Source organism: Dunckerocampus dactyliophorus, chromosome 16 (genome assembly GCF_027744805.1).
Source record: "Dunckerocampus dactyliophorus isolate RoL2022-P2 chromosome 16, RoL_Ddac_1.1, whole genome shotgun sequence".
NCBI lineage: Eukaryota > Metazoa > Chordata > Actinopteri > Syngnathiformes > Syngnathidae > Dunckerocampus > Dunckerocampus dactyliophorus.
Window position 1 is genome coordinate 11,566,798 of NC_072834.1, and position 27,871 is coordinate 11,594,668.

Sequence of the window (27,871 nt, forward strand, 5' to 3'; positions counted from 1 at the left end):
GGCTAACACCCCCCAACCCATACTGTTTCTGCTCGAACTGTGCTCTCCTTCTTTGAAAACAGTGACTTGCTATCAATTAAATGGTTGTTACTGTGCAGACGGCACTCATTTCCCAGGGGGAGCTTGGGGAAAAACAAGGATGACAGGCTGGGAAATGAGGCTGTATTTTTTGCACGCACGCTAGACACACTGAAAGCAGAGTGATGCTTCCTGCATGTGTGCAAAGGCAAATGTCACATTCATTTACAGATGCCAATTTCAGTTACTTTTACCAAGAGGCTATGTGTGTTTTATTGTTTTTTTAGTGAAAGTGGAATTACACATTTCTTATGGTGGTACAATACAATCTTCAGGCCCTCAGAGGTTCTACAGAAAATGTAATAAAGAACAAGAACTTCCTGATGTGCTTGAAGACAACAATCAAGTGCAAAGACAAGTAAAAGTCACAAGGAGTGAACAGCAAAAACTGGTACAAAGAAGTCAAAATCATTATTTTAAAAAGGAACTACCTTAATAAAAGTAAAGGTTAATTTAAACACGGATAATTGAAATTTCTAGGAACATTTTTTTACTATAATAAGATTTTCATGAGGGAGGTTGGCATATTTATTTGCTCTATATGGCATATTCATCCCTGTCAATTATTTTTCTGGTTTCAAAAGACTTAAAAAGATATAAACCAAAAAACTTGTCACTGAACACAACAATTTTTTTTTTTGTTTTACTTTAAACAAAAGTTAGAACTGCAGAATACAATCAAGATGAGTAAACTAGCTCTGCAAATTAAAATAATAATTTAAAAAATGCTGATATAGATGAACCACCTCCAGATTTGAAGCAAAGAAATCATGATTTAACACTGCAAATGTCATATTGTCATTGAAACATGAAAAAAACATACAAAGTCAGCATTGTGTCGCAGTAAAGCTGCTATTAAGCCAAACACTCTTTTAAAAAAAACAAAACAAAAGGCACCTAATCTCACAACCAATCACAATTAGGTTAAAACCCTCCAAACCTATTATTCACATATTATTCCTTAGAAAATAAAAGTTAAATACAAACTAAAATCACACACTAAATGTACAGAGAAACTCAAGTTTCACAAAAAAAAAACAAGAGTTCACATTGTGACAAACAGTGCAGGGTTCATTCAGTAGCTTTTATTGCTTCTCCTTTCGGGATTCTGCATCCTCCTTCATGCGACTGCAGGTGGAGTCTGTGTAGAAAAGAGCGGTACAAGAGCGGTGAATGAAATATTCACTGTGAAATGATGCTCGTAAAAGAAAATGAAGTGAAGTGTCTACTTACTCATCTCAGTGAGCCTCTTCATCAGTGTTGAATCTCTGCCAGATTTGCTATTTTAATTAAAGCACACAAATCATCAACCATCATAAAGAAGATCACTAAACTATTTCAATACTCAGTTATTCAAGGGTGAAATGAATTACATCTCTTAGCTCTCTATTATAGTATTTTTCAACAATTTTATATATATCTCAGGAGCTCCCACAGTCGTGTATTGGAAGTATGCCGTCCAAAATCTTGCCTCCATGCTGGACTTTAGACTTTAAAATTGCTTTTAGTAAGTCAGACCTGGAACACATCGTTTGGTGTGTCTATAGCTTGAACGCTGATGAGCTGTGTTTGTACAAAAGAGTGTGCTTCTAAGAAGTACTATTGTGTACTTTTTCCAGCTTTTATAATACACAGCCGTCCCTTGCCACATAGCAGTTCGAAATTTGCGGTTTCACTTGATCCAGAGTTTTCAAAATTAGATTCATGAATAAATCATGCTGTTTTGTGGTTGAAAATGGCTTATTAGTGAAAAAAAAAATGCAAATTTAAGTACATTTATATATATTTATTTTGCCTAAATTAAACATTTTCAAGCATGCAAATGACAAAATGAAGAAAAATACAAATAGAAGTCATTAAAAAGACAAATTGTGAATGTAGTATTGTACACTGGTCACTATAATAACACTATAATGATAAAAAAAACACGGGCTACTGTTGCAGCTGCAACCAGGGACGGACTGGTAATCTGTGAGTTCTGGAAAAGTCCAGAACGGCCGTCCAGTCTACGGCCGATAATTGGTCTTTTTTTTTTTTTCCGTTGACCGGCACTGTCTAACAGTCTAACACTTAGGCCTACCAGCAGATGGCGCTATAACGATCATTTGTCAATCAAACATAGGCCTACATTCTGTCAAAAAGCCAACAAAGAAGACATGAGTGTTTTGGAAATGGTGAGCAGAAAACACCAAGAAAAAGGTGGATGGCAGAAATTAAAAGAGAAAAAAACTAAGTTATTGGATAATGAAGCTTCAAAATGTAGGAATACTGAAAAAAATTGTATGTGTGGGTTTTCAAATATTTCAAAACCATATAATTTCAGTGCTGAATTAATGCAGACTCAGCAACCTGTAACAAGTCCTTGAAGGTGATATTTTAAGGAAGTAGTGTCTTGGATGTAATGTAGGCGCTCACAGAGTCTGAAGCAGTGCTCAATTCCAACACCGCACACACATTTCACTGTTGCTGCCTCAAACAACACTCTTCATTATCCACCAATCACAGTCACGGCGAGCGAGGTACATTCACAAACAGCGGAATTCTGAAAACATTCTGTGTGTTCCGTATTGACAATTTCTTGTGGATTTTATTTCATATTGGTGAATTTATGACTTAGTTATCATTTTATTTATATAAATTGAAGTATTAAATAGATAGATAGATCTATTTCAATGAATATTTAAATTAATATTTAAATAGATCTACCTATCTACCTATCTATCTATCTATTTAAATTAATATTCTGTTCAATTTGCATGTCGTAAAACTCCCTAAAAATAAAAAAGGCATTGTTTTGGACAAAATGTGTATGTTTTTTTTAAAGTGCCGATTCGGGCACCATTTAAGCACCAGCACCGTTTCAAAAGTACCGACTTGGCACCGGTATCGGATATTATGTAAACGATACCGATACCCAACCCTAGCTACATCATTTTAAAAATCAACTTTGCAAAACAGGTGACCTTTGAGGGAGACGGCATCTCCTTAAACTACACTGCCACACTTCCTAAAACCCAATAACACAATTTTCTTTAATTATGTATAAACGTAAAATGTTTTCAACCCACCTTCCATCAGCTTCATCCTGCCCATCAACATCAAATCGCAACCTCTTCAGGGGCTTGGGAGTGCCTCCCATATCCAAAGTTCTCTTAAAGGGGCGCTCGCCACTGTTGACCATCTGGTTGATCTTCTGGAAGCGATTGGACTGCTACACGTGATAACAACACATCAAAAAATGACTTTGTAATTGTTTATCAAGAAGAAGCTGAAATGTGCTCAAGAGGAAACACACACACACCCCAAAAGATTCCCCAATGGACACCAGCATCCTGTAGAGAGACAAAGTTAGTTATCACTTGAGGGAAGCTGACAGACAACATTGTTGCACTGTGAACGCTGACCTGCTGCGTGGAGTCATGATGCCGGGTGACATGCGCGGGCTTTTCATGGGCGAAATGTACACGTTGTTGCTTCCAGGCACGCGCAGAGGAGAACTGGGGAATTTATAAGGGCTGCGCGGGATTTGTGGGATTGGAGAGAGGGTAGGCGGCTGGAACAAAACAAACAAGTTAGTATTACAGACCCGACCCTCTACTTTAAAGATTTGCTGTATGGAAAGCCTTTTTTTTTACCTAGCAGCAGAATTCTGTTTGTTATGGTACAGTTTGGAATACTAAAATACTAAATTTGGAATACAACTTATTTTTTTTGCTCATATCTACATGCATTGGTTTGAGGTGGTTAGGGTCTCCTGTATTTTACTTCTTAATTTTACTCGAGAGGAGGCAGCAAAGGGTGAAGCTAACGTCAGCAAGTGTGTTTATTATTGTCTTTTCCTGCTCTGTATCCTCAAATGCTATGAAGATGCTGCAATGACAAATCTGTTCACCCAATGAGGAAGCTTTGGACGCTTGGAACCTCGTCTGACCAGGTACTACAGTAGAAACAGTACCTTGTGGTACCTGCTTATCAAATCAAATCAGAAAGTCTTTATTGCCATTGTATTATTCGAAATACACTAGGTCCCCAACTTACGAACACCCGACTAGCGAACACTCGCCGATACGAACACAAGCCGACTGGTTTATATTTTATTTTATTTTGCCTTGTAGTGCTTAGGCTGCTCAATCAGCACAAACTTTTAACTGCTACTGTACATGCTTGACCAGTAGAGGGCACTGTGACACTGCTAATGGGACCAACAGCTGCAGAGCTTCCAGTCAATATAAAGCTAGGTTTTAGTTTTATGATACAACCTGGACAGAGCGTGTGATTAAAGTTTATGAAGAGTTAATAGGCCTGCTTAATTCTACACCACCCACAGAACACTACCTCTTATTATATCATTTTTATTATTGTTTTTTACATTAATTATCCTCGTTTAATATTACTCCTGCATCCAAACTCATATTTACATACATACACATATACTGTATATGTATACACGTACATGTAGTACCTATATCATTGGTAATATTAATTTTGTTTCGACTTAAGAACGACAAAACATGACAAAAAAAAAACAAAAAAAAAAAACGGTCGTCTGGAACCAGTTGTGTTCGTTAGTTGGGGACTTGGTGTACAGTACAACAAAATTGCACCCGTGACAATGGAAAAGCATCAATAGCGAATCCACTTCAAAAAGATTCAACATTAAACAAGATGAACCAGAAATAGATGCTTGAATTAAGCAAGTGTAGTTTTCTTATTCTATTGGAATAATCCTATTTTTGTCCATGATTCCAGATAGAGTGGTCCCACAGTTTTGTTGTTGTTGTTGTTGTTGTTGTTAGACACTCAAAAATATGAACAAAAAATATGTTTTATAGAAAATAATTATAGTTTTACATGCAGAAAACAATGCAAAATAATTCTAAATGAGAAATGGATGGAAGTTACTGTTGATGCCGACTTGCGTAACATCTTGGCGAGATCAAAATCATGTTTCTCAGCTCCTTTATCAAATTGCCGTCACTCGCAACTTTGGCCCATGGCCAGGTTATTTAGCAGTCAGATTAAAACTGCACGAACAGTGAGTCAGCAACATGTAGCGTGCTTTGTTGGGGCACTGGATTTCATAAAATAACACAGTAAAGGGCAAACGGACTAGCTGGCTATGTGCAATATTGGACAAAACCCGAGATAATGTTTTGATAATGTTTTTGAGTGTGCTGAGCAAAAGAGACACTATGGAGGACCGTTTGGTTCAGCGGAGGATGCAAACTTGACAGAACTTTTCAGAGTGTGTGTGTTTGAGAGTGTCTCACCCTTTGGGACGCATACTGCAGGATGTTTGTTTTCAGCCTCTGCATGAACACCTGGTTGTAGAATACAATGATGGAGTCATAGTGGCCCTCGGTGATCAGCACATGCTTGAAGGTCTGTGTAACCCACACACAGATACACATACAAACATGTCAAGATTCACTAAGAAGCGTTGTGGGATGATTACTGTAAGTGATGGAGATTGTTGACAGCTGACGTCACCTCCTGGCTGGTGTTGGGCATGTTCTTGTATGACGACACAATGGTCTTAAAGCGCAGATCGACGCTCTTCACTTTACAGATGGCATACATGGCTGACATCATCAACTAAAAGGAGGAAAGTGGAAGACAGACGTCATGAGAACGGGAGAAGAGAGAGATGATGTGCTGAGTGAGAATATGAAACGATACAAGTGGAGATTTGAGGCTACCTGGTCGAGGTGACGGTCTCTCATCAGCTCGTACTCTTGCTGCAGAGTGTGCTGGAAGAGCGTCCAGATGATGGGCTCCAGCTCCGGATGAGACGACAGGAGATAGGAGCAGAGCATCTTCAGTCTGATGTAGGCTAGGCGATACACTGCGGAGTGGGGGGAACCACACGTGAGATACAAAAAAGAGGAATACCTCAGTCTAGTAGGACTGAGCAGAAAGTGGTATTTTTGACACTCCAAACACACCTCCACTCCCCCACCTCCAAACCCTCCTGCCATTGTTCATTCGCAACACAATCCAGGTTAAAATCCTATGCCTCATGCACGTATGTTTAGGTACTCACCACTAATGAATGATAATGTAAGATGATCCAAGAACAGATGTTTTTTTTTTTTTATTGTTGCAGTATCGAAGAAAGTTATACCTAAGTTTCACATCTGCTTTGCCTCACATAACTACGGTGCAGTCAACGACCACCAAAGAAAGTGCGACATCTCAATGCTTGGCAAAAAAAAACATTATCAGTGAAATATCTATGTAAGACATATAACAGGTAAAAATTGTGGGCTGGCACATGTATGTTGTATGTTTTACCTGTATTATCACATATTTAGAAATTATTACCGACTTATGGTGAATGAGATGCTTTTTCTGGGGGAAAAACAGCCTATTTTCTGAGAAAAATAATTGCAGGACCAAAAATCTGCGAATCGTGAATGTGCACGGCTCCACTGTACTGTCTTCTCTTATTGTATATTTACCTTGTTTTTCCCTTTTATATTATTTCATATGTTATTTGTGTGTTTGGTATTCATTGTGGAGGGCAAAGAAAGAATTTCATTGTATAGAGAAACTTGTTTGTGCCAATGACAATAGGTGTAACTTATGTTAGCTAGAAAGGTGCCAGTTTGCTACATAGCACCGCTGAGGTGCCCTTATGCAAGGCACCAAAACACAAAACTCATGTTCAACACCGTCACGCTGATGTCTCCCCCTGAATGCATGTCTGGTTGTGCATGTGTGTATTTTGGGTGTATGCATGCTCAGTATAATGGACGCAGTATAATATCAAATTCTGTGGTTGAAAGACATGAAATGATTGTTGTGGTTCTTCTACATTACTGATAACATGTAGAAAGGTGCCCCATAAGAGATAACCTTTAGTGCTAAAGCTTACATTTCTTATAGAAGAGGCTGAGAGAGTTGGACCTCGGGTGCTGAGTGTTCTGGCCAGCAGGCTGAGGGGCAGACTGGTTGGGTGGTGGAGGGGCAGCCTGAGACCCAGGATTGGCAGGGGAGTCAGGAGGCAAGATGCCAAGGCCTGGGCGAACAGGGGAGAGATACCTAACACGACAAATGGAGAAAACAGGGCAGATTTAACATTAACGTAGACATGATAAACAAAATTGATGGATGGGGGGAACATTTGTCAAAATTTAGCCAGTGTTGAGACATCAAGTGACCTTGCAAAAGTGTGTTCTTGGGGGTGGATGCTTTTAAATTCAATGTAATTCGTAAATTGTGTTGACACACTTTCTGTATGCGTGGGGCTGTCAATAACTCTCCAAATTACATTTTTTGAAACCAAAAAAATGTAAGAACACCACCACTGGCTAGCATATGTTACCAATGGTGATTTCAAACAACAGATTGTACAAAAAATGTCTATACACACTCACACTCACACACTCACACATAGACACACTCACACATAGACACACTCACTTAGTGTGTCTATATGTCTACCACAAATTAAATTGCATAAAAATTGGCCTGCTGCATAGAGTCCCTTTAACTTACCTGATTATTGCATACTTCTTAATTACGCATTATTTTTACTTTTATCATCTTTGCCATTTTTCGGCAATCTTTATAGAGCTGCTCTCATTGCATACTGCTGTTTTGCAATAACACCAAAAGGATATTGTCATCTATTCCAGGGGTCGCGAGGCCGAACTGGGTGGCAGGAAACTTCCAGGTGCAATTATTTAAAAAAAATACACTTACAAAAATTAATTAGCAAATAACTACATAAAATTGTAAAAATTAATTAGAAAATAATTACATAAAATTGTATATAAATTCACATTCATTTTGGAAATATGGTCCATTATTCATTCATTGATTTTCTATGCCGCTTAATCGTCATTAGGGTCGTGGAGGTATGCTGGAGCCTATCCCAGCTGAACTTGGGCGAGAGGCGGGGTACACCCTGGACTAGTCGCCAATCGCAGGGCACATATAGACAAACAACCAATAACACTCACATTCATACCTATGGACCTCACTTTTTGGACATGTGGGAGAAAACCGGAGTACCCGGAGAACATGCAAACTCCACACAGCGATGCTCAACGGAGAGTCGAACCCAGATCTTCCAGACTGTGTGAACAACATGCTAACCACTTGGCCACTATGTGGCCCGGCCATTATTTTATTCAAAATACATTCTATACAGTCAAAAATTCCCCAGTTTTTGCATGTTTATGTTATTTGTTGCGAGCGGCGACCCGTCCCATTTTGTTTGCCGGTCCTTGAACGCAACATTGTGTGTGTGCAAACTTTCTCCCACGCTACACAGAGACTATTGTATTTTTCCTGTTTTTCTTTCGCCTCATATTTGGTCCTAAATGCTGATACTACGAGGAAATGCATAAAGATAAGGTTTGATGATGTTATTGAGTGCTAATGTGCATATTTGTTCGGTTCACAACCTCAAGTTAATTCATGCTAGCACACTGCCTGCTCATCAAACAGCGATGTATAATCTTCTCTCTGAAAAATAAACACCATGCTCGTACTGGTGGATGGTGGGTCTGTATTCATTTCGGGCTTTTAATTTGATGTTGTTACTATCTTAGTTTTAGATAATACATAATAAATAAGATAAATTAGACCTTTATACTGTACTAGAGACCCCCCCCCCCCCCCCCGGGAAATTAAGCTGGTCCGTGGGTCCAAAAAGGCTGGGAACCACTGGTCTATTCCTTTCTAACGGAAGAACAATCACAACTGAGGTCTCTCTACTTCCACTTCTCCATGGCAACAGACAAAATGTTGTCTAAACATTGCAACACCCCGGTGTGCAATCAAAGTGACAAGCTATGACTAAACTATGGTATTTCATTCGAATCAGTGATGTGTGGTGTGAAGCACTGACTCCTTTTGACTTAAAAAAAAACAAAAAAAACAATTCACTTTGGTTAAAAAAATGTTTTGAGATACTTGTTAGTTACATTTATTTATTTTTTATTAACTGAAAAACATGTGTTCTTACCTTTTACCTGTATATGAAGTACATGTACCCTCCTTCTGATACTTTGTTGTAAAAGTTTGATCACCTCCTGGTGAGTTTGGGTGTATATTCCTACTTCTTTGCCGTCTAGCTCTAGCCAGCACTGCCGTTTGCGTATTTCAATAGAGTAAAAACAAAAAAAGCCGCCTTTTCCTCTGTGCAAATGACAAGCACTTCCAGCTCACCCACATCTGACCCCTTCAGGATGCATCAGTACTGCAAGTGCCTCCCATCTGACATTTCTATGTATTTTATTGTCCGATTAGCAAGCATAATGCCACACTTACGTTAAAGACATTACACAGGCTGTAGAAAGTCACGGTGTATAATAAATGTTTCTGCAACATTATATTATTGGCGATGTGCTGACAAACAAATTTGCAGGCACCATTATCATAGCATCTTAGGTTCCTGCCCTGTATTTGATAAGGAAATGGGCAAATTCAGCTATTTTTTTTACAAAAGAAAATGTTAAAAATAATTGGAATCATACAGAAAATACATCTATAATACAGTTAAATGGACAAATATGAATATTTATTGTATGTTATTATTTGGGGGGGGGGTTCCTTTCCATCATGACAAGTGAAGCTCTGCCTCACGTTACTGATTGTAATTCATGGTCAGTCAGTTTGCAATACACAGCGACTAAGATGGCAGCAGGCAGGTGAACTCACAGGTCAGCGGCAGTGTGGTTGTGCTGTAGCAGTTGGTTGAAACTAGCGGCCGTCTCCGCTTGTTCCATGGCGCCGCCTTCATGCTCCTGCTTCAACAGCTCAAAGAGAGGAGAGTTCTGAGGAGGCAAAGAAAACATTGAAAATAAATAAAAAATAATAACTGAGAATCAGTTAATTACACATACAGAAGAGAAGGAAGTTCATTTTGAGGCAGACAGGGGAAAAAAAGGCAGGGATAAGAACGTAATAAAACAGTGGATTCTGCTAGGGCAAGCACTGACACATTATCACAACAATGTGGTAGATAAGAGCTCTGTGAGTGTGAGTGTATTTCCTTGCAGCTATGCTGAAAGATTATAGCACAAGATAATCTTATCAAAGAAAATAATGCAGCAAGTAATAAAAAACAACCAACGAATAGTCACACACTTCACTATTTCATGGAACATATCAGCATGTGCACAGCTGGAGGCGAACAGAAGGTGAGCCCTTGTTGAGAAATGGATGTGGTTTCCACAGATCATGACGGCTGCAGGTATAGACCTGCAACTAGTGTGTACTTCTTAAGTGTACTGGCCACACCCTGTTGACGCCACCAGTCTGCCTTGTACTTGACAGCTCTTACAATATTCAGTGACACGTGAACCGAAGCTTTCACTTCCTATTTGACAAAAGGGAATCGTTACTGTAAAGATGACCTATCCCCTGTACAAATATGTTAGCAAGCTTGAGAATCTGATGCCAGGGACACTTAATTATGTGGCTGATCTACAAATTCAAATACAACAGCCAATAGAAAAAGGCTATTCAAACATTGTGGAATAAGAAATCCCTACGTACATAAATATTCAAATGTAAGATGCGTGCAAAAACAAGGTAGCAATGGGAGGACTTTGGCCCTTGCAGAAGCTCCTCCCTGTTTCAGTTCTTTTGTGGTTGGATCGTCTGACAAGCCAGTAGCTTGTAAAGATAATCACGCCCCCGCAGGCTCGCTGACGGGACACACGGCAGACAGAAAAATATCTCTTCGTCTCTGTAAGGCTGAGAAGAAACTTTTAGCAAACTCAAGCAGGAGCTTCACACCACTGAGGATTAAACACCGTGCAGGACAGCATTGACAAACGGACTGCAACGTTTGGATACGACAAAGGAGTTGAGTGGGCGAGTGACTTTTCTTCAGCATATTCTTCTCTCCCAACTGAAATGCAAACAAGTGGCCTGTTGCAGACTATTGCATAAACAGGTTTCCTGCCTGGAGATGACTTAAAAGTGCTCCATTCTGTGCATGTTCCAGAATTCTCGACTTGATCTAAACATGTATAACAGTTCCCTCCAAATGTTGGGTGCCACTCACACTTTTATGAAGTGCAACAAGAGTGATGACTTCAAATACCCTCTTTACAGCACTGTTTTCAGCCTGGTGTTTGTGGTTGGATTCTTCTTCAACATGGTGGCCGTCTACATTTTTGGGTGCACCCTGAAGACGAGGAATGAGACCACGACATACATGGTGAACCTGGTTGTTTCAGACTCTCTCTTTGTCCTCAGCCTGCCTTTTCGGATAGTCTACTTCATTAAACGGGAATGGATGTTCGGAAGTGTGCTCTGTAAGACTTCCGTGGCGCTCTTCTACACCAACATGTACGGCAGCATACTCTTCCTCACTTGCATCAGCGTTGACCGCTTTCTGGCCATTGTGCACCCATTCCGATCCCAGACCATTAGGACTAAGCGGAACGCCAAGCTGGCCTGTCTCACGGTGTGGGTGCTGGTTCTCTCTGGAAGTATACCAACAGGCTTCCTTCTGGACACCACTTCACCCAAAAATGTCAACGCCTCTTCAAACTACTGCTTTGAAAACTACTCCAAAAACCAGTGGAAGTCTGAGCTCTCTAAAGTGGTGGTGTTTATCGAGACGGTTGGCTTTGTTATCCCGCTGATGCTGAATGTCTTCTGCTCCGTGATGGTTTTACAGACTTTGAAGAAACCCCAGACCATCAGCCGCGGTGGAAGCATCAACAAAGCTAAAATTCTGAGGATGATCTTTGTGCATCTGCTCATCTTCTGCTTCTGTTTCATTCCCTACAACGTCAATCTCATGTTCTACTCTCTGGTCCGCTCGAATGTTCTCAAAGGATGTAACGCGGAACACGTGGTGAGAACCATCTACCCCATTTCACTGTGCATAGCCGTGACCAACTGCTGCTTTGATCCAGTGATTTACTACTTCACTTCAGAGACCATTCAGAGCTCCATCAAACGCAAGTCCAAGGTGTGGCACAACGGTGTTAAGCTTCTGGACAGATTACAGGGGGACAGTGCACAAAACAGCCCAAGTTCTACACCAAAAAGTCTGGCCCTGAGGTCTCTGACAACCAAGTTCACAGACACAAATACTTTACAATCTAGTGACAAATCAAGTATCTGACAGAAGAAATTGAAGATTGTTGGGGACATGATACGTGATGTCAGAATGGACACTGATGACTGGGACTTAAGACACTGACCCTAATAAAAATGAGCATCAATACGCATGTCATGGTGACTAAACTGAACTCATTTTCGACTGACTTGTACAAATGAATGTGGACGCTTCTAAACAAGTATCAGTGTTGGCACATGAAACACCTTTTCACCTTTTCAGTCATTCTGTTGTTGTTCTGAAACCAGTATTGAAGCCGTTTCAATGTACTCAGTAGTTCCTATGTGCTTATGCCCTCTCTAGAGGCTATCAGGCACTTTATTGAGTGGTACACCCTCCGATAGGTTTATTCTGAAAGCAAATAAAAGAACTGTGTGATGTTCCAAATACGGCAGTCATTGCTGTGCAGCCAAATTATTGGCCTTCAAGACTGAGTCATACAATTGCCAACATCACAACTGTATGTAGTATGACTGGCCAACACCACTAACGCACAATGACACAATAGCTTTCAGGTGCGGTCTATGATTAACAGAACCAAAGTACTAGGCAATATTTGAATAATACTGCCAATGGTCCTAAGGAAACAAGTCATTCAAATATGTGATGAAGCCAGCATACCTACTTTTATATGTTACATAAGACAAAATTCTCCAAACCTGCAGAGATTTTTATAAGGAAGTATATTTTGAAATTCATAGTCGTGGTGAAATGGAAATACCATGATTGTACCTGTTACATTATTGAGGCACAGATATTATAAAATTAATTTTGGATACCGTTTGGTCTTTTCTTGACTGACAATTTTATCTTGGATGTTGGGGGGTAAAAAGGACAACAAAAAAAACAGAAAGAATATCATGGCTTTAGTGGCTCTGATATGAACTGTAATTGCATAAAAATGATTTGCAGTTCGTCATTATCGATGTGCTGCAAAATACGCACACAATTTCTGCTACACAGACAATATTGGTGAAGTACAGGAACTTTGGAAATCGAATAACAATCGTTACCCGAAGTGTCTGCTGCCATCAAGCGTGTTAATTTTCTTCTAAAACACACCAGCTGTGAAGAAGCTAGACTATAGGCCAAATCTAAAAATCATGTGGTGTCCAATCATCATGATTGTTATTACATACATTTCACTGAGTGCTAGGTTTTATTTGCCACTATTTTTCATGAACGTAACATTGCACAGTTATCTTTTTACATGTTTTTATGACGTGACGGTGATTGCACAAAAAATTGCACCCCGACTTTAAATTGACTCCCTTGTTAGGTTAAGTTTTTAGTCAGCAGGTTCAACAAATGTGTCATATACGAAAGTAAAACAGAAAGAATCCATTCTTAAAAACCAAAAAAATACAAATCCGACAAGATTCAAACCTGAGAAACCACTCAAATTATATTATCTAAGGAGCTGATAATAGTAAAAAAAAAACTGTCTAAGTGGGACATGGTGTGGCTTGAATGCATGTGAAATATTTGTCGTTTCTTGCAAAAGCTGTGCGCATTAAGACTGAGAGTGTGCTCTAACATTCCTGTCAGGCGGCTCACCCTGAGGGTCTGCTCTGACACTGGCAAATGCATCACCGCCTGTAAAACGTCAGCATGCGAGCAGCAGCATGCCTCGAGAAATTTACCGGATTCCTCACCATATTGCATGTCATACACACAGTGTTGCAACCAAGTACAGAGATCAACTGCAATATGTGTATCAGGTGTGACCGTGACTACTAAAATGTATTTGCACATTAACAACTACGGGATATAAAAGGGGCATTAATCCTACTCCAGAGCTCCAGTGAGTAAAGCCCACTAATGCCTCAGTCGAGCTCTGACAAAGGTCTGAAAACCAGATAATACATAATCATTTTTACAGCTTCTGGCTCTGATAAAGGTTAAATAGGAAACATTGGCAATTCAGCATTCATAACCCTGCAAATGTGCAGATTTTTGGTTGAATGTATATATTTTGTAAAACATTTATTTATTTTCTCCAAAAATAGGCAGTTTTTTTCCTCAGAAAACACTTCTGATTTGCCCTTAGTCAGTAATAATAAAAAATATGTGATACTACAGGTGAAATATACAGCATAGATGTAACACTTTTAGAAAAAGCCCACAATTTTTACGTTTAAGTCTTTATGCCTTACTGATACAATTTTTTCACCAAGCATTGAGATTTTGCACTTGTCTGACAGTCCTTCAACGCACCGTAGTTCCTTGTGAAATGCAAAATTTCTACACCATGACTCCAATTCCATCTGTTCATGGATCTTCTTACATAACCATTCATTAGTGGTGAGTACTTATTACCAAGTATTTGATACTTTAAAATGTGTTTTATAGGTGTGTGAGGCCTTCTGGAGCTGAATGTAACCTAATAATTACAACTATCACTCTTATTGCACATGTTGATGGGAAATTGGAGGAAAATGTCAATGTCAGGCTAGCAGCAGGGTTTCAAGTGGGAGGGGGAATGAGTTGTGTGTGGAAAAAATAGCCATTTTTATGGGGATCTCAATCACTCACGTATTTTAGATGCTGGAATGTAAACCCCGTGAAAAACAGGCATCTACTGTAATCATATTTTTGTTAGGGCTTAAAGTGATGGGGGGTTTGTTCCACGGGGACCCACATCCCTGACGGGACCCATAGCGGTGAGAACAAAGATTTATGATGTGGAAAGGAGACAAGAGGGAGTGAGTGGAGGCATGAAGCCTTCCTTTCAGCAGTGATGTGTTCTGCTGCAGCATCCTAACAGGCTCATGTGCTACTGTTCACCAGCTAAGCGGATAATTATCTAGTGTGAAAATTATCTAGTGCATTTTGATGACATTCTGGTGTGGTATCCACACAGCTATTACTCTTCACACCTTCTGAACCTAGTTTTACAAGTACATTTTGTCTTCTTCATCATGAGAAATGTTTTATGGAAGGCCAGGAAAAATGACTGCATTCATGATTTTATGACCTTTCAGGTTGGAAATAAATTTCATTTTAAATAAAGCACGGATAATGAAAGGAATCAGTTGATGTCATGAGTCAAAAGCGATTTGTTACATTTGCGGTTATGTCTACAAAGCCTTTAATGTAAAAAATGCTAACATTCAATGAAATTAGTGTTTATAAAGCAGAAATAGTACTTTTCCGTTTTTGTTGACCATTTTGAAAATGCTTTAATGTTTTTTGTAAATTACCTAAAGAATAACTATTTTTAAAAATGGGAAGCAACTTTTGTGCACTAATTTAGTTACAGACAGACTGAAGTCACTTTTTCCAACTACAACCTCTTTTATGAGAAAAGGAAGTTAAAACACAAGTATTGTTGACCGTCAAACATTCAGCCAGCTGTATCTTCTGGGTTTGTCACCTTCTGCAAATTTACTCTCAATAAAAACAGTGGACTATTTGAATTCATTAAGTTTTTACCTGCCACAGGTTTCATTGCTCCAATAGAAGATAATGAACATGTTTCTTCTCACATTTTATGTTCACATAAAACAACCTAATTTCCTCCAGCTTTGTGAGGATTTACAGCAACTGGGGCGTGACAACCTTTGGAGTCACGGAGGTGAGGAATATGACTCTACCGACAGTGCCTGTCAATCAAAGCACATCTCTTTCGCGCTGCACTGTGGACACCACCTACTGCTTCACCTTCTACCAAGTCACCCACAGCATCATCTTCCTGATAGGCTTGGCCACTAACAGCCTGGCTCTGGGTAGACTGTGCGGATCTTGCTGCACCAGAACTGGCACGGCCACCTACCTGATGAGCCTCTCTTCTGCTGAGAATCTACTACCAGCACCAAAAGCCCCAGGCTCTGTCCTCCAAGACGGGAGATGGCCGGAGCCCTGGGCGCCATACTGCTAGTTCACTTTCACCCTCAAATACATCTGCCTGTATGAGAGCACTTTCTTCCTAGTGTGCATCGCTATGGGATCGCTACTTAGCGGTAGTGCACCCTATAGCATCAGCGCACCGCAGGATGCTTTTTGCGCAGCTCTTAAGTGAGGCGATCTGGTGTTTGGTGGTGGGGCTCAGTGTGAGTTTGCCTCTTCTGCTTTCTGCAGCAGCCTGTCATCATCATCCTTGCCTGCTTGACCCTGTCTCACAGTCATATTAACAGCCCCGGGTCTAGCGATGGCCTCATTCATGCTACCCTCGCTCATACTCCTCTACAGCTACTGCTGCATGCTGAGTGCTCTCTGACAGCCAAGACAATGCACCTGCAGCTAGCGTTACCGGCACACTCTCACCCTCATCTACTGGGTGGTGGGAATCTTCTTGCTCTGCTTTGTCCGTTTATCATTCCGCTTGCTCACACAATACGTGTTCATGTTGTGTCTGAATGTACAGAATGTGCTAAAGCTCACTGACCGTCCTCCATGCGATGCGCTCCATGATGAGGTTCTCGCAGGTCTCCAGATGTTTGACAATGTCTTTGCTAAGAGTGGGGTCAGCTTTGATGAAGCTCTCGATGACTTTGTAAAAGTCGAAGGCAGTGAGGTTTAAAACGTCCAAAATCCAAGGGAAGCACAGGTCTGTTTCAGCCAGGTCACCGCCGCATCCGTGATTATATCCCCCTGTCTTAAAACTGCTCTCTAAGTTGTGAACCAATAAAGTGTGCAAGCTTCAGATTTAATGGATCAATAGATGGTAAAGTTGTTAAAAGTTTAAGTTCTATCAATTAAAAAAAAACACACACACACCTCCATATGTTGCCATGACAACCTCCAGAGCACAGGCCAAGAGCGAGGTGTGGAATGTGGAGTCGTTGAGGAGTTTACTGGAATGAAAAACATGTGATTTACGGTCAAGAATGCTTCACCAGATATCACAACAAGAGGAAGCCCGTAACTTCCAAAGTTTAACTCAAGTAGGAAAGAATACCTGAACCGCTAGGTTTATAAATGTTTGTACCTGAAATTTTGCACAGACAGTCGTTTCTCTTCCTAGAAAGAAAACACGGTAGCATCAAGGTCAGTCAACACCTCAAAATTCCAATATTACAATTCTACTATGTACATCAGGGGTCACCAACCTGTCGATTGCGAGCTACTGATCTATCTTTGGTACTTTGAGGGTCGATCTTGAGACTATTAGGATGTATTATTACATCAGTGCCCTCTCCTCCCGGAGAGTGACCAACAGGCACGCATTCTGACAACTGAACACGGCCATACACCTCGCCGACCTCCAGGCAGCAAACCGCAAGCTCCAGCCGAGAGCCCAGTCAACCAAAAGGTGGAGTGAGGTGGGGTGGGGGGTAGATCTTGCGCAGGTTCACGTCCGAGACCAGGGCTCTTGGGCTCAAAAAGGTTGGTGACCACTGATTTACATAATTAAGATTTCTTAAATGTGAATCAATACCGATTTTAGCATCGCTTCCATGACTTTGTAGTAGAGTTTGACACCAAGGGTAAATCTCTAAAAAAATAAAATCGACTTTAATCACAGTACATAGTACCAGTTGTGTTGCAGTCTAGATGACTGTTAATTTCTACCTGTTTGCCGAGGGTAATGCAGCGCGGACCGACTGCCTTAGCAAATCTGTGACTGAATGTCTGTCCCAATGTCTCCAAACGCTTCAGCACATCCTGAGTTGGGTCCACGGTGCAGTTCTAACCACAGCAAAAAAAGGGGAGAAATGAGACAGATGACTTACCAATACAGTGGATCCCCGCACATTCACAATTTGGCATTTGCGACCCCACAAATATGCACATTTTTGGTCAAACAATTTTTTTCCCTCCAAAAATAAGCCATTTTTTCAGCAGAAACCATATTCAAGTCTGTAATAATTTAGAAATACGTGATGATACAGGTAAAATGCTGCAAAGCATAAGTGAAACATATATAACTTTCTACGGCCAAGGTTCCAAAAAGTGGGGATCACCGTAGGGAATATGTGAATAAAAGTTAAAAACAGCTTGACTACAGTACATCAGCGCTGAGATTTACACTGAGATTTCCGTAATGCGTTCGAACGCCTCATGTGAACAGCCACAGCCTGTAGTACAATGGAGAAGAAAGGTGACAGCATGAAGTTGTTCATTGTTGTGTGTGCATTAGATGAACAAATAAGTAAGATGATAATGACGTTGTGCATTAAAAGTGTTTAATCTTGAAGATTTTTCCAGATCATTTATTTTGTGTGCTTAATGAGAGCTGTCTTCTTACGTGGTGCTGTGACCAATTAGCGTGTTTTCTGGGCTGTACAAGCCTGTCATTTGTTTGTTGACTGGATGCAGTGACTATCATAGATAGACCCCAATTTGCATGCGTATGTAAATTTATGCTTTCACAAATAACGTGTCTCCTTTGGGCGTTGCAGTCACTTTGTTCAGTGGTCCTTGAACACACCATGTGTGACGCAGATTGAGACTCAGAGGCTGCACAGACAGATGTGTATTTTCTATGTTTGTTTTTTTAAAGCGTGCAAGAGTTGGGGGTAAATGACTTCCTGTCAGATGTCTGAAGGGGTATGCGACTGTGAAAGAAAATATAAATATAAATATAAATATAAATATAAATATAAATATAAATATAAATATATATAAAATAAATCCATCTGTTCATCCATCATCTTACATTATCATTCATTAGTTCATTAGCTATTTTCTAACTTCAAACGTGTTTAATATTGTGAGTGTGTGACGTATTTATGGCTTAAACCTGGACTGTGTTGTGAGTGAACAATGGCAGAAGGGTTTGGAGGGAGGGGGGAGCGAGCGGTGTGTCAAAAATATAAATTTTTACGGGGGTCTTAATTGCTCATGGATTTTCGCTATTCGCTGGTCAGTCCGGAACAGGCATGTACTGTACAACAGACATTTCACTTCTTGCAAACACAAGATGCACCTTGAAATAGGTGGCCAAGTTGGTAGATGGTTGGTCACCACGAGACGTGAGGTCACCCCTCAACTGCTGAATGGAGGTCATAGCAGCTCTGATGACAGAAAACAAACAAACTCAGAAACAATAAAAACATCCCATTCTGACACATGACTAACTATGTTTCATTTCAATATTGAATTATACTACCCTTGCATGTCACAGTACTATCTTTAGGTGTGGGCATAGAGTTGGGAACCTGGACAAACATTTAATAATTTAATTTCGATTCCTAGTTTCAATGCCCAGTCCACCGACTGGAAGAAATAGCCGCCATTCTGGCTGGGCTCCAGGCACTGTTTCCAGGCTGCTGGAGGCCCAGTTCCCCAATGCACTTTCCCAACTCCCCTGGAGCCTCTGTGGCCGTGCGCCAAGTGGAACACCCTGCCGTTGTGGTCAGGCTCCACGCACCATTCCCAGGCTGCATGAAGCCCAGTTCCCCGTTAGACTTCCCCGCCTCCCCTGGAGCCTTGTTGGGTGTGCTCCAGGCTGAAAACGTCGTCTCTTTGGCTGGCCTCCAGGCACCATTCCCATGGAGCCTCTCTAAGTGTGCATAACAGCCTGCCTTCACTGCCCGAGCCGAAGCCCAAGCCCTCTCTCAGGAGATTAAAAAAAAAAAAAAAAAGATTTTTGTGAAGGTGTACTGTTGTGGAACGAAACTTCATTACATTGCTATTCAAGTTAAACGGTTTGATATTTATATACTGGAAATATATATATATATATAAATATATATATATACTGAAAATAGCCCTAATATACCCTAATAATACCTACAGTATTGACGCAAATGTACTACTTTTTCCTTGGGGAAAAAAGTCTGGAAAAGACGGGGGGAAACGTCTTCTCCCCAAGTGAGAGAGATCCTTTCAACCTGCCGATTACGGTAATTAGAGCTAAAGCCACCTACCTGATTGGAGTCTGAGGAGGAGGGCTGGCCACGCCATCTTCATCCAGCAGGTTCTTCTTTGGCGTTCTCTCCATTTGCACCCTGGAAGTCCGTGAAGATAGTTTTTCATTATTTTTCCCTTCATCTATTAGGTGACACCAGAAGGCAGTTTTTGACCACAAAAACCTTACGTTTCCACTTTAGGCTCAAACATCGTCTCATCATTGTCCAAAAAGAGCCGTCCGTCAATGTCTCGACTTTTGAGGTAGTGCTCATCATACTGTTGGTTGAGGCTATTGACCTGCGGCAAGAATTGAAGCTATGGGTTAATTTTTCTCTGTAAAGTAAATATGTTCCAATCATACGTGATCACATATCAGTAACAGAAAATTTGCTGCATGGTGACATTCATATTAGTGTCATGCAGTTACACGATTGAACCGTATGCTGCGTGCAATTTATTTGTGTTGCAGAATTTTGATGTTTATGTAAAGTAGTTTTATCTCATGGCTTTACTGTTAAAATGTGTAGAAAAATATAATAATATAATAATAATAATATATCACAAAAAGTATAATATGTATACATAAATACTTCTATTTCTATTATAATAACAATAATTGTAAATGTTTGGATTTTAATTATTTTTAACCAGCAAGGCCCTTCACCTCCTGTAAGGCATTACAGGTTATATTGTCTGCTTATATAAGTATCGCACAGCAGTTTTCTCTTAGTGGGGGTGTTCTAGTAAAAATTATTTTGCTCAGGGTCCTGCAGAGGAGTGTGTCACTGTCAGCAAACAGTGGTGTCCTGTCTGTATAGGTGAACTAAGAGCTCGAAAAAACATTTTGCTGACAGCGTCCAAGCGACGAGGACAACAAACAGCTCTCATGCGCCGGCATGTCGTAGAACTAAGCAGCTGGCAGGAAGCGAGAGCTAACGTAAACAGTGGGAGTCGCTTGAGGCTAAACAGTCCTGCTTGCAAAATATACAGTACCTGAGGAAGTCCTGAAGATTTGGGAAGATCCAGAGAGTCCAGGAAGGCGGAAAAACTGGTCTGATACACATTTTTAACCTGCAAATACAAATAAACGAATGAAGCACAGGTGAGGTCAAACACGGAGGGAATATTAATGTTTAGCTGTTGAGAGTAAGAGACCTCATCGGCATTGCATTCGTTCTCCTTGCACAAGGTTTCAAGAAGCCGCACGTCCACCTCCGGCTCAGGAGGTCGCGCTTTGGCGTTGTTGTGGTTACGACGAGAGGTTCGTGTCACAGGGCTCTGCACCTTGCTGATGGCTGATTCTGACAGACAAACATTTGAGAGGTTACAACAATAATAAGATAAGATGCACAAAACTACACTAACGTAGCACTAGAAAATGAGACTATTTTGGTTTCATCCTGAGCATGTCGGGGGCCGGGTGAACTTTGGTTGACCTATAAAATAAACTGGAATAACTCAAAAACAAAAGCAGCACAAACGTTCATTTTAACTGCACGAAACAGCAGAAACGTAGCACTGAAAAATGAGACTATTTGACTGGAGTTTTGAGTGGGCTGGGGGGCCAACTTCACTAGATTAACTGTGACTACGGAAGCACCCATCCATGTTTTTTCCACTTCCAATCCGATACCAGACAATTATTTGCTTCAATATGCCACCACGCCAAAAGAATATCAGCAAATGTAGCTAGAAGAATATCAGCAAACGTAGCTGTCTACACACAAGGGATCAACCTGAGTCTTAACATCGCACATACAGTAACTCTCAACATCGCTACTAAGGGTATCCCAATACAACTTTTTCACTTCTGATCCATTTCTGATATTGATATCAGCACAGATAATACATACTTTTATGACTTGTTTAGTAGCATGGGATGTTAGAAAAGGCTTGATCAAGTGATATTACTCAGAGAATAATAGTCAGCGACAGTAGGTTAGAGAAAAACTGACCCATTTACTTCTTGATGCATGTGGTGTATAGTTTCATCAACAATGGGTATAATGTAATATAATGTATTGCTCAATGAAACGTTTAAACCCGACATGACTCAAAACCAACCGGGGCTGGCTCTTTTCTGTTATAGCCAATGACTTTTTGCCATCCCGTATGAGTTTCTCACACTTCGCAAATGTGTCAGACAGCGGTGGATGTTTCAGGAAGCCGTAATGTTGCAAAAATCCTTCTCCAAATGTGCAATAAGATTGGCGGTATTAAACTTCTGTACCACCACGGCAAACTTGTGCAGGGCAAGTTTTGCACAGCTGACATGACTCCTACTCCTTGCTAAACACGCTAACACACATTGTTGTTGTGATCACGTGGGTTCTGCATGCAGAAAAGAAGCGCTGGTGCAGAGTCTGGACTAGACAGCTTCTATCGGAGTGCTGATATCAGACTGATATCCGATATCAATATGGAATCGGGACACTCCTAATATTCGCTAAATTATCATTATTGATGACTTTTTTATGAGGCTGTAACAAATTCCTGTCTACTGACTCAGTATGATATTGTAGCCACCCAGAGGTTTTGTGTAGTGTTCAGAGTTTAGGATGTCTTGTGTGGCCGTGGGGGAAGCTCGTGTGTGTGTGTGTGTGTGTGTGTGTGTGTGTGGGTAGCACGAGTAACAAGGGCGGCGGCATGCATGTGTGGAGACAGCTGCATTTGCTGATATTCTTCAAGCTACGTCTGCTGAAAGCAACAAGCTGGCAATGTTAAAGCACAGACATGGCTCATCTCTGCAGGTTAAATCCGATATTTCCAATATGTAAATTAACTGGTATCAGAACGCGATACCAATACTGGATCAGATCGGCCCCATCCCTAAGTGTGGCATGATAAATCTAAGCCTTTGCCACATATGCAATCTGAATAGAATTAAGATTAAACTTTGAGAGTACAGCCAATACAGCATAGAAAATTGCAAATAAAATCTGACAAAAATAGACTGTTTTAAAGTCATGAACCTTGTCTGGATTCTCACCTAAATTAAATTAAATTAAAATTAGTACAGGTTGATAAATGGGAAAAGGGAAAGCATCACCAAAACATAGCTCATTCACAGATGCATCTTATCAAAAGGCTGCATATGAGAGAATAAATGAAAAGAAAAAACTATGAGGCTAGTGTCTTACGATAAAGAGGCTGCAGCAGATCAGGCGGGCCTCGCTTGATGAATAACTCTAGTGTGCACAACAGCAACTGGAACGATATGACCAGGTCATCCTTCATCTGCAATGCTCTTCCTGCAGGAGAAACAGCATCAAAGCTGCATTGGAGCCCACAGAAAGTATCAGGACTAAAACATTCCAATCCAGACATTGCCACGGAGAAGAAAGGAAGACGGAAAGAAGAAACATAAAGCAATATGGAAATGATTCCATCGAGCGTGTTGACAGCTTGAAATGATAGTGATTAGTATTCATGAAAACGGAACTGACCTTTGGCCAACAGAAACATCGTCCAGCAGCTTCGCATGATCTCCCTCTCCCTGGAAAAGCAGACAGCGAACAATCACAAAAGCCTTAACATGATACTGGAAGTTGAATGACAGACGGTGACTTCTTCAACTCACTTTCCTTCAGGTGCCAAAACAAAAATTCTTTTGCAGGTTCTGAAACAAAACACATATTAGTACCGATGACAGGGTAGCCTCTATAATAGGCATCTTTAGCGTTATGAGTATGTGTGTTTTCACTAGTACTCACTTCTCAAACCTCTGGTAGAGAGCCAGCGACACATCGTATTTGTTCTCCAAGCGCGTCAGTGCTGAATTCACCTTGGTGCTTATTGTGTCCAAGTTGACGTCCAACTTCCGAACCAGAACCACAAACTGCTTTACACTGATCCGGCAGTTTATGTAAGGAGGCCACACAAAAAGCAGTTGAAAAATTACATTTGCCATCTTAATGCATACAGTGTTTCCTCGCTACATCCCGGATCATCTATCGTGGATTCACCGTTTCGCAGATTTTTTAAAGTGCAATTTTGCATGGTTTTTTTTTTAACAGCGTTTGAACGCGCATTGTGTTCTGCGTCCTTGTGGTGTATTAGAGCGATCTATCAGTGCTCTGTTGTGTGTCTGTTATTGTATTTACTACTACTACCAGTAGAGGGTGTTGTATACTCGTGAGAGTTGAAGAGGTGCAGCTCCACCTTGTCTCAGTATGTGTTGTGCCTGTACAAGCATATTAGGAACCCACAGTAGACAATAGCCGGCTAAACTTAGAGCCACAACAGTCCTTATTGGCTAAAGGAGAACCCACCCATTGCGTTCTGCGTCTTGATTGGCTGTAGACTACTGTCAATCAATCTCCTTTGTGCCGTTTCCTGTTGTGGTCAATGGTCGCTCGCAAACTGGCTAACTGTGTGAGCTGCTTGCTGACCGCCCATAAACAATAGAAGACGAAGCAGAAGCTAACCGGCTTTAGGGCGCCATTGCTGAATAAATTAATCTCCTGCTGCATCTTCTCATTCTCTGGCAGACCAGGCGTGTATGAGGTGTGTTAGCAAGCGGAGTTACACAGATAGTCCAATTATAATGTGTTTATGAGCGCGGGTGAACAGGTAGCGCCAAATCTATTTGTGGAGGTCCAAATTTATTTGTGGTGGGACACAACAAATAAATTAATGTATGGGAAACACTGCAGAAATGTGAAACATTATGAGACATGATCATGTGTGACAAGTACTTACTTCATACTGACTGCTTTTAGGACCTGAGTTATGGTGAAAGAGGCAACATCCATATCGGTCACAACCACAAAGAGACAAGCCCCCCAAAGCCTTTTCTGATTTTCCTACAGTTGAACGTGAAAAAAACAACACACTTTCAAACTTTTAAGCACAGAAAAAGACTATTAAAGGTATAGTTCAGATTTTCTCACATGAAGTTGTATGACATCCCCATCAGCAGTGTAGTCCAGCAACAGCGATTTAGCTCCCACTTGGTCTCCTAAATCCAGTTCTGGTCGGATTTTGGTGTAGAAGAACGTAGTTCCACTTAGTTGCTGGGGACAATTAAGTAAAGAGTTTGGCTTCTCATTACAATATGCGTTCAAAAGAGTAATACATTTGCATTACAAAAATGCCTTCTCAAAAAAAATCAGACCTCACAAAACAGTTTTATACGTCTCCCGCCGTATCTCTGCACACTGTCGCCTGTGCATTCATGTGTATGTGATGAGGACACTCGCATCTTCTTCCGCTATGGACTACACATACAGAAAGAAGATGGCTGCGGCACTCCGTTGCGGAAGAAGAGCGGTATTACCGTGAGTGTGTTCATCCCATACACATGAATGCACAGGTGACAGTGAGCAGGGATACGGCAGGTGTTTTGTGAGGTCTGATTTTTTTGGAAGGCATTTTTGTAATGCAAATATATTACTCTTTTGAACGCACATTGTTTGGAGAAGCCAAACTCTTTACTTGATTGTCCTCAGCAACTAAGTGGAACTACTGTATGTTCTTCATCACCAAAATACGACTAGAACTGCACTTAGGAGATCAAGTGGGAGGTAAGTCACTGTTATTGGACTACACTGCCGATGGGGATGTCATACAACTTCATGTCAAAATATCTGAACTAGCCCTTTGAAATTGCTGTTGACTGAGCAGTTACCACAAAGCTGGACAATAAATTGCAACACTTCCATGAGTGTCACTAGTTGAAATAACTAAGCCTTACCAAGAGTGTCAAGCACAGACTTAAAACACTTGTGTCATTCCACTTGACCTGTTTAAACTCACATACTAGTAAGTCGACAAAGAGGTGGATAAATGGTCTCTGCTTGAAGGAAAAGTACATGAATACATACCGAAGGTTCATCCAGGGATTCCTGAACAGTTTTGTACATCTTCCAGGCGCGGTCACACACCGTGTCGGACACGTGAAGGCTCTTGCACAGAGAAACATAGTCAGCGTCCTTGTCTCTGTGCCTGGAGACAGAAGCACAACAGTGGAAACATTTACCACACATCACATATACACTGCGGAGGTTTTCAATGACTTTCAGTGTTGTTTAAAGTTGCACAATAGCCCTGAAACTGACTACACACCCCACATTTAATCAAGTTTTATTCTGTCTTTTCAGTGTAGTCCTCTGAAAATAAGTCAATACAGAGCAATTACTGTCTAAACAACTGGCAACAAAAGTGAGTACAGGTCACAGGAAACAAGTCCAAATTGAGGACAAAGCATCAATATTGTATATCTAGCACTGCCTTAGAGTCCTCGTCTTGGAGGCATGTTTGGGCTCCTTATCAAGTTGGAAAACTGCCCTGCAGCGCAGTTTCCCAAGGGAGGGGTTCATCATGACATCAGAATATTACAGTACACGTTGGAGTTTCTGTTGCTCTGAATGAACCGCAGCTCCCCAGTGGAGGTAGCACTCATGTAGCCCCAGACCATGACTTTACCACCACCAGGCATGACTGTTGGAAAGACAATGATCTTTCTACTCAATTGTGTTGTCAGCTATTTAGACAATAATGGCTGTGTGTTGAGTCTTTCGACAGTAAATCTATACTGTTACACAAGCTGTACACTGACTATTCTAAAGTATCATTTCAATTTCGTTCCGCTAGTATTTATCTCTTGAGAAGATATAGTGTAATAAAAATGGCTTCAGAAATGAGAGCGGTGTACAGTACTCACTGTTGAGATACTGTCATACAGCATTGTGTTATTAGTAGTTACTTTGTCCTCGTTACGTACAGTTACACAACTACACCAATATCTTTATTATACATACATTCAAGTGCTATATTACTTCTAAACTACTAATTACATTACAATCCCTTTCTCTGAAATTAATCTCTGCAAGAGCAGATTTGATAGCTTATGTACTACAGATTTACTACTATTACTACGACAGTATTACTTATTACTATGTCCATTGTGTGCAGTTGTATACGACTGCATCATAGTATAAGATTCAAGATTCAAGAGTTTTATTGTCATATGCTACATTGTTCAATTAATATATCTCTGATGGTGTCACTCAAAACTCAATTGGTTTTGTCCGTAATGTTATGGCATAAAGTGTATGTGACATAAGTGTATGTTTACTATGTATGCCGACGTGGGCCTATAGTTATAAGACTACAGTACAGCTAGCTAAAGCCGCCCATCGCCAACGCCAGCTTGAAAGAGAAAACATCCGTATTAACCCAACGTATACATTTCTTTTTTATGATATTCGTTGTGTTAGAAATGCTGACAAATGTTTACTTCAATAATATTAGGATGTCTTACATTTTAACAGATAACTCTGTGCTCTGTTTGATGTCCGAAGATGAACTTTTTTCAGCTGTGTTCTTCGTCTGCTTGTTTTGGCTGGTCCCGGCACTACGCCTTTTAGGTGGCATCCTTGCATCCGACTAATAAACACGCAGATGCAGTAATTCTTGTTGAATGTTGTTTTTCGAAAATGCAGATATTGTTTACTAAATTTAAATCCCACTCCACGGCTTGTGTGTTTGGTCGAACACAAAACCTGGACGACTTCCTGAAACCGGGGTTTAGTGAGTGTTAGTTTTGTGTTACTGTGGTGCCCGCTGGAGTGGCGACGCCGTCGAGTTCGCTACAATTGTATGTCCTTCACAATCTACTGGATGAAGACAACCTTTATCGGTCTATAATGTGTTTGTTGTAATTTTAATATCATCGTAGCCACTGTGTTGTCGATACTAGCATTAGCCACTGTGACTGTACGTTTAGCAGTACCTTTAACAAGCATCGGCATGCCAAAGTATTGGAAACGAGCAACCCCAAGCTCGGGAGACAAAAACGCGGGAAAGGATGTACGCAATATCCGCTTATTTGTAGTCTTACCGCCATTCAAACAGATGAAAGAATTGAAGATTCAGAGCCAGAAAATAGTGAATCCATAT

General features: G+C 40.7%; 2 protein-coding genes across 2 annotated transcripts; one reads left to right on the forward strand and one right to left on the reverse strand.

The window, feature by feature from the left end:
- Positions 1–55: 55 nt before the first annotated feature.
- On the reverse strand, positions 56–27,490 carry rb1 (retinoblastoma 1). The gene is made up of 27 exons (XM_054755860.1): positions 27,234–27,490; positions 25,795–25,915; positions 24,671–24,774; positions 23,683–23,817; positions 23,550–23,588; positions 23,416–23,465; positions 23,110–23,220; positions 21,125–21,270; positions 20,963–21,040; positions 20,157–20,266; positions 19,987–20,067; positions 19,044–19,131; positions 17,687–17,803; positions 17,553–17,609; positions 17,103–17,134; positions 16,892–16,968; positions 16,560–16,783; positions 9,751–9,866; positions 6,956–7,122; positions 5,778–5,923; positions 5,569–5,673; positions 5,349–5,462; positions 3,483–3,631; positions 3,380–3,410; positions 3,147–3,289; positions 1,312–1,358; positions 56–1,219 (listed from the first exon to the last, which is right to left on the reverse strand). Exons 1-27 carry the CDS (start codon positions 27,344–27,346, stop codon positions 1,164–1,166), a joined length of 2,757 nt encoding a protein of 918 aa, XP_054611835.1. The 5' UTR covers positions 27,347–27,490; the 3' UTR covers positions 56–1,163.
- LOC129169446 (lysophosphatidic acid receptor 6-like) lies at positions 10,727–12,559 on the forward strand. The gene has a single exon (XM_054755861.1). The coding sequence runs from the start codon at positions 11,036–11,038 to the stop codon at positions 12,176–12,178; it is 1,143 nt and encodes a 380-aa protein (XP_054611836.1). The 5' UTR covers positions 10,727–11,035; the 3' UTR covers positions 12,179–12,559.
- Positions 27,491–27,871: the final 381 nt, after the last annotated feature.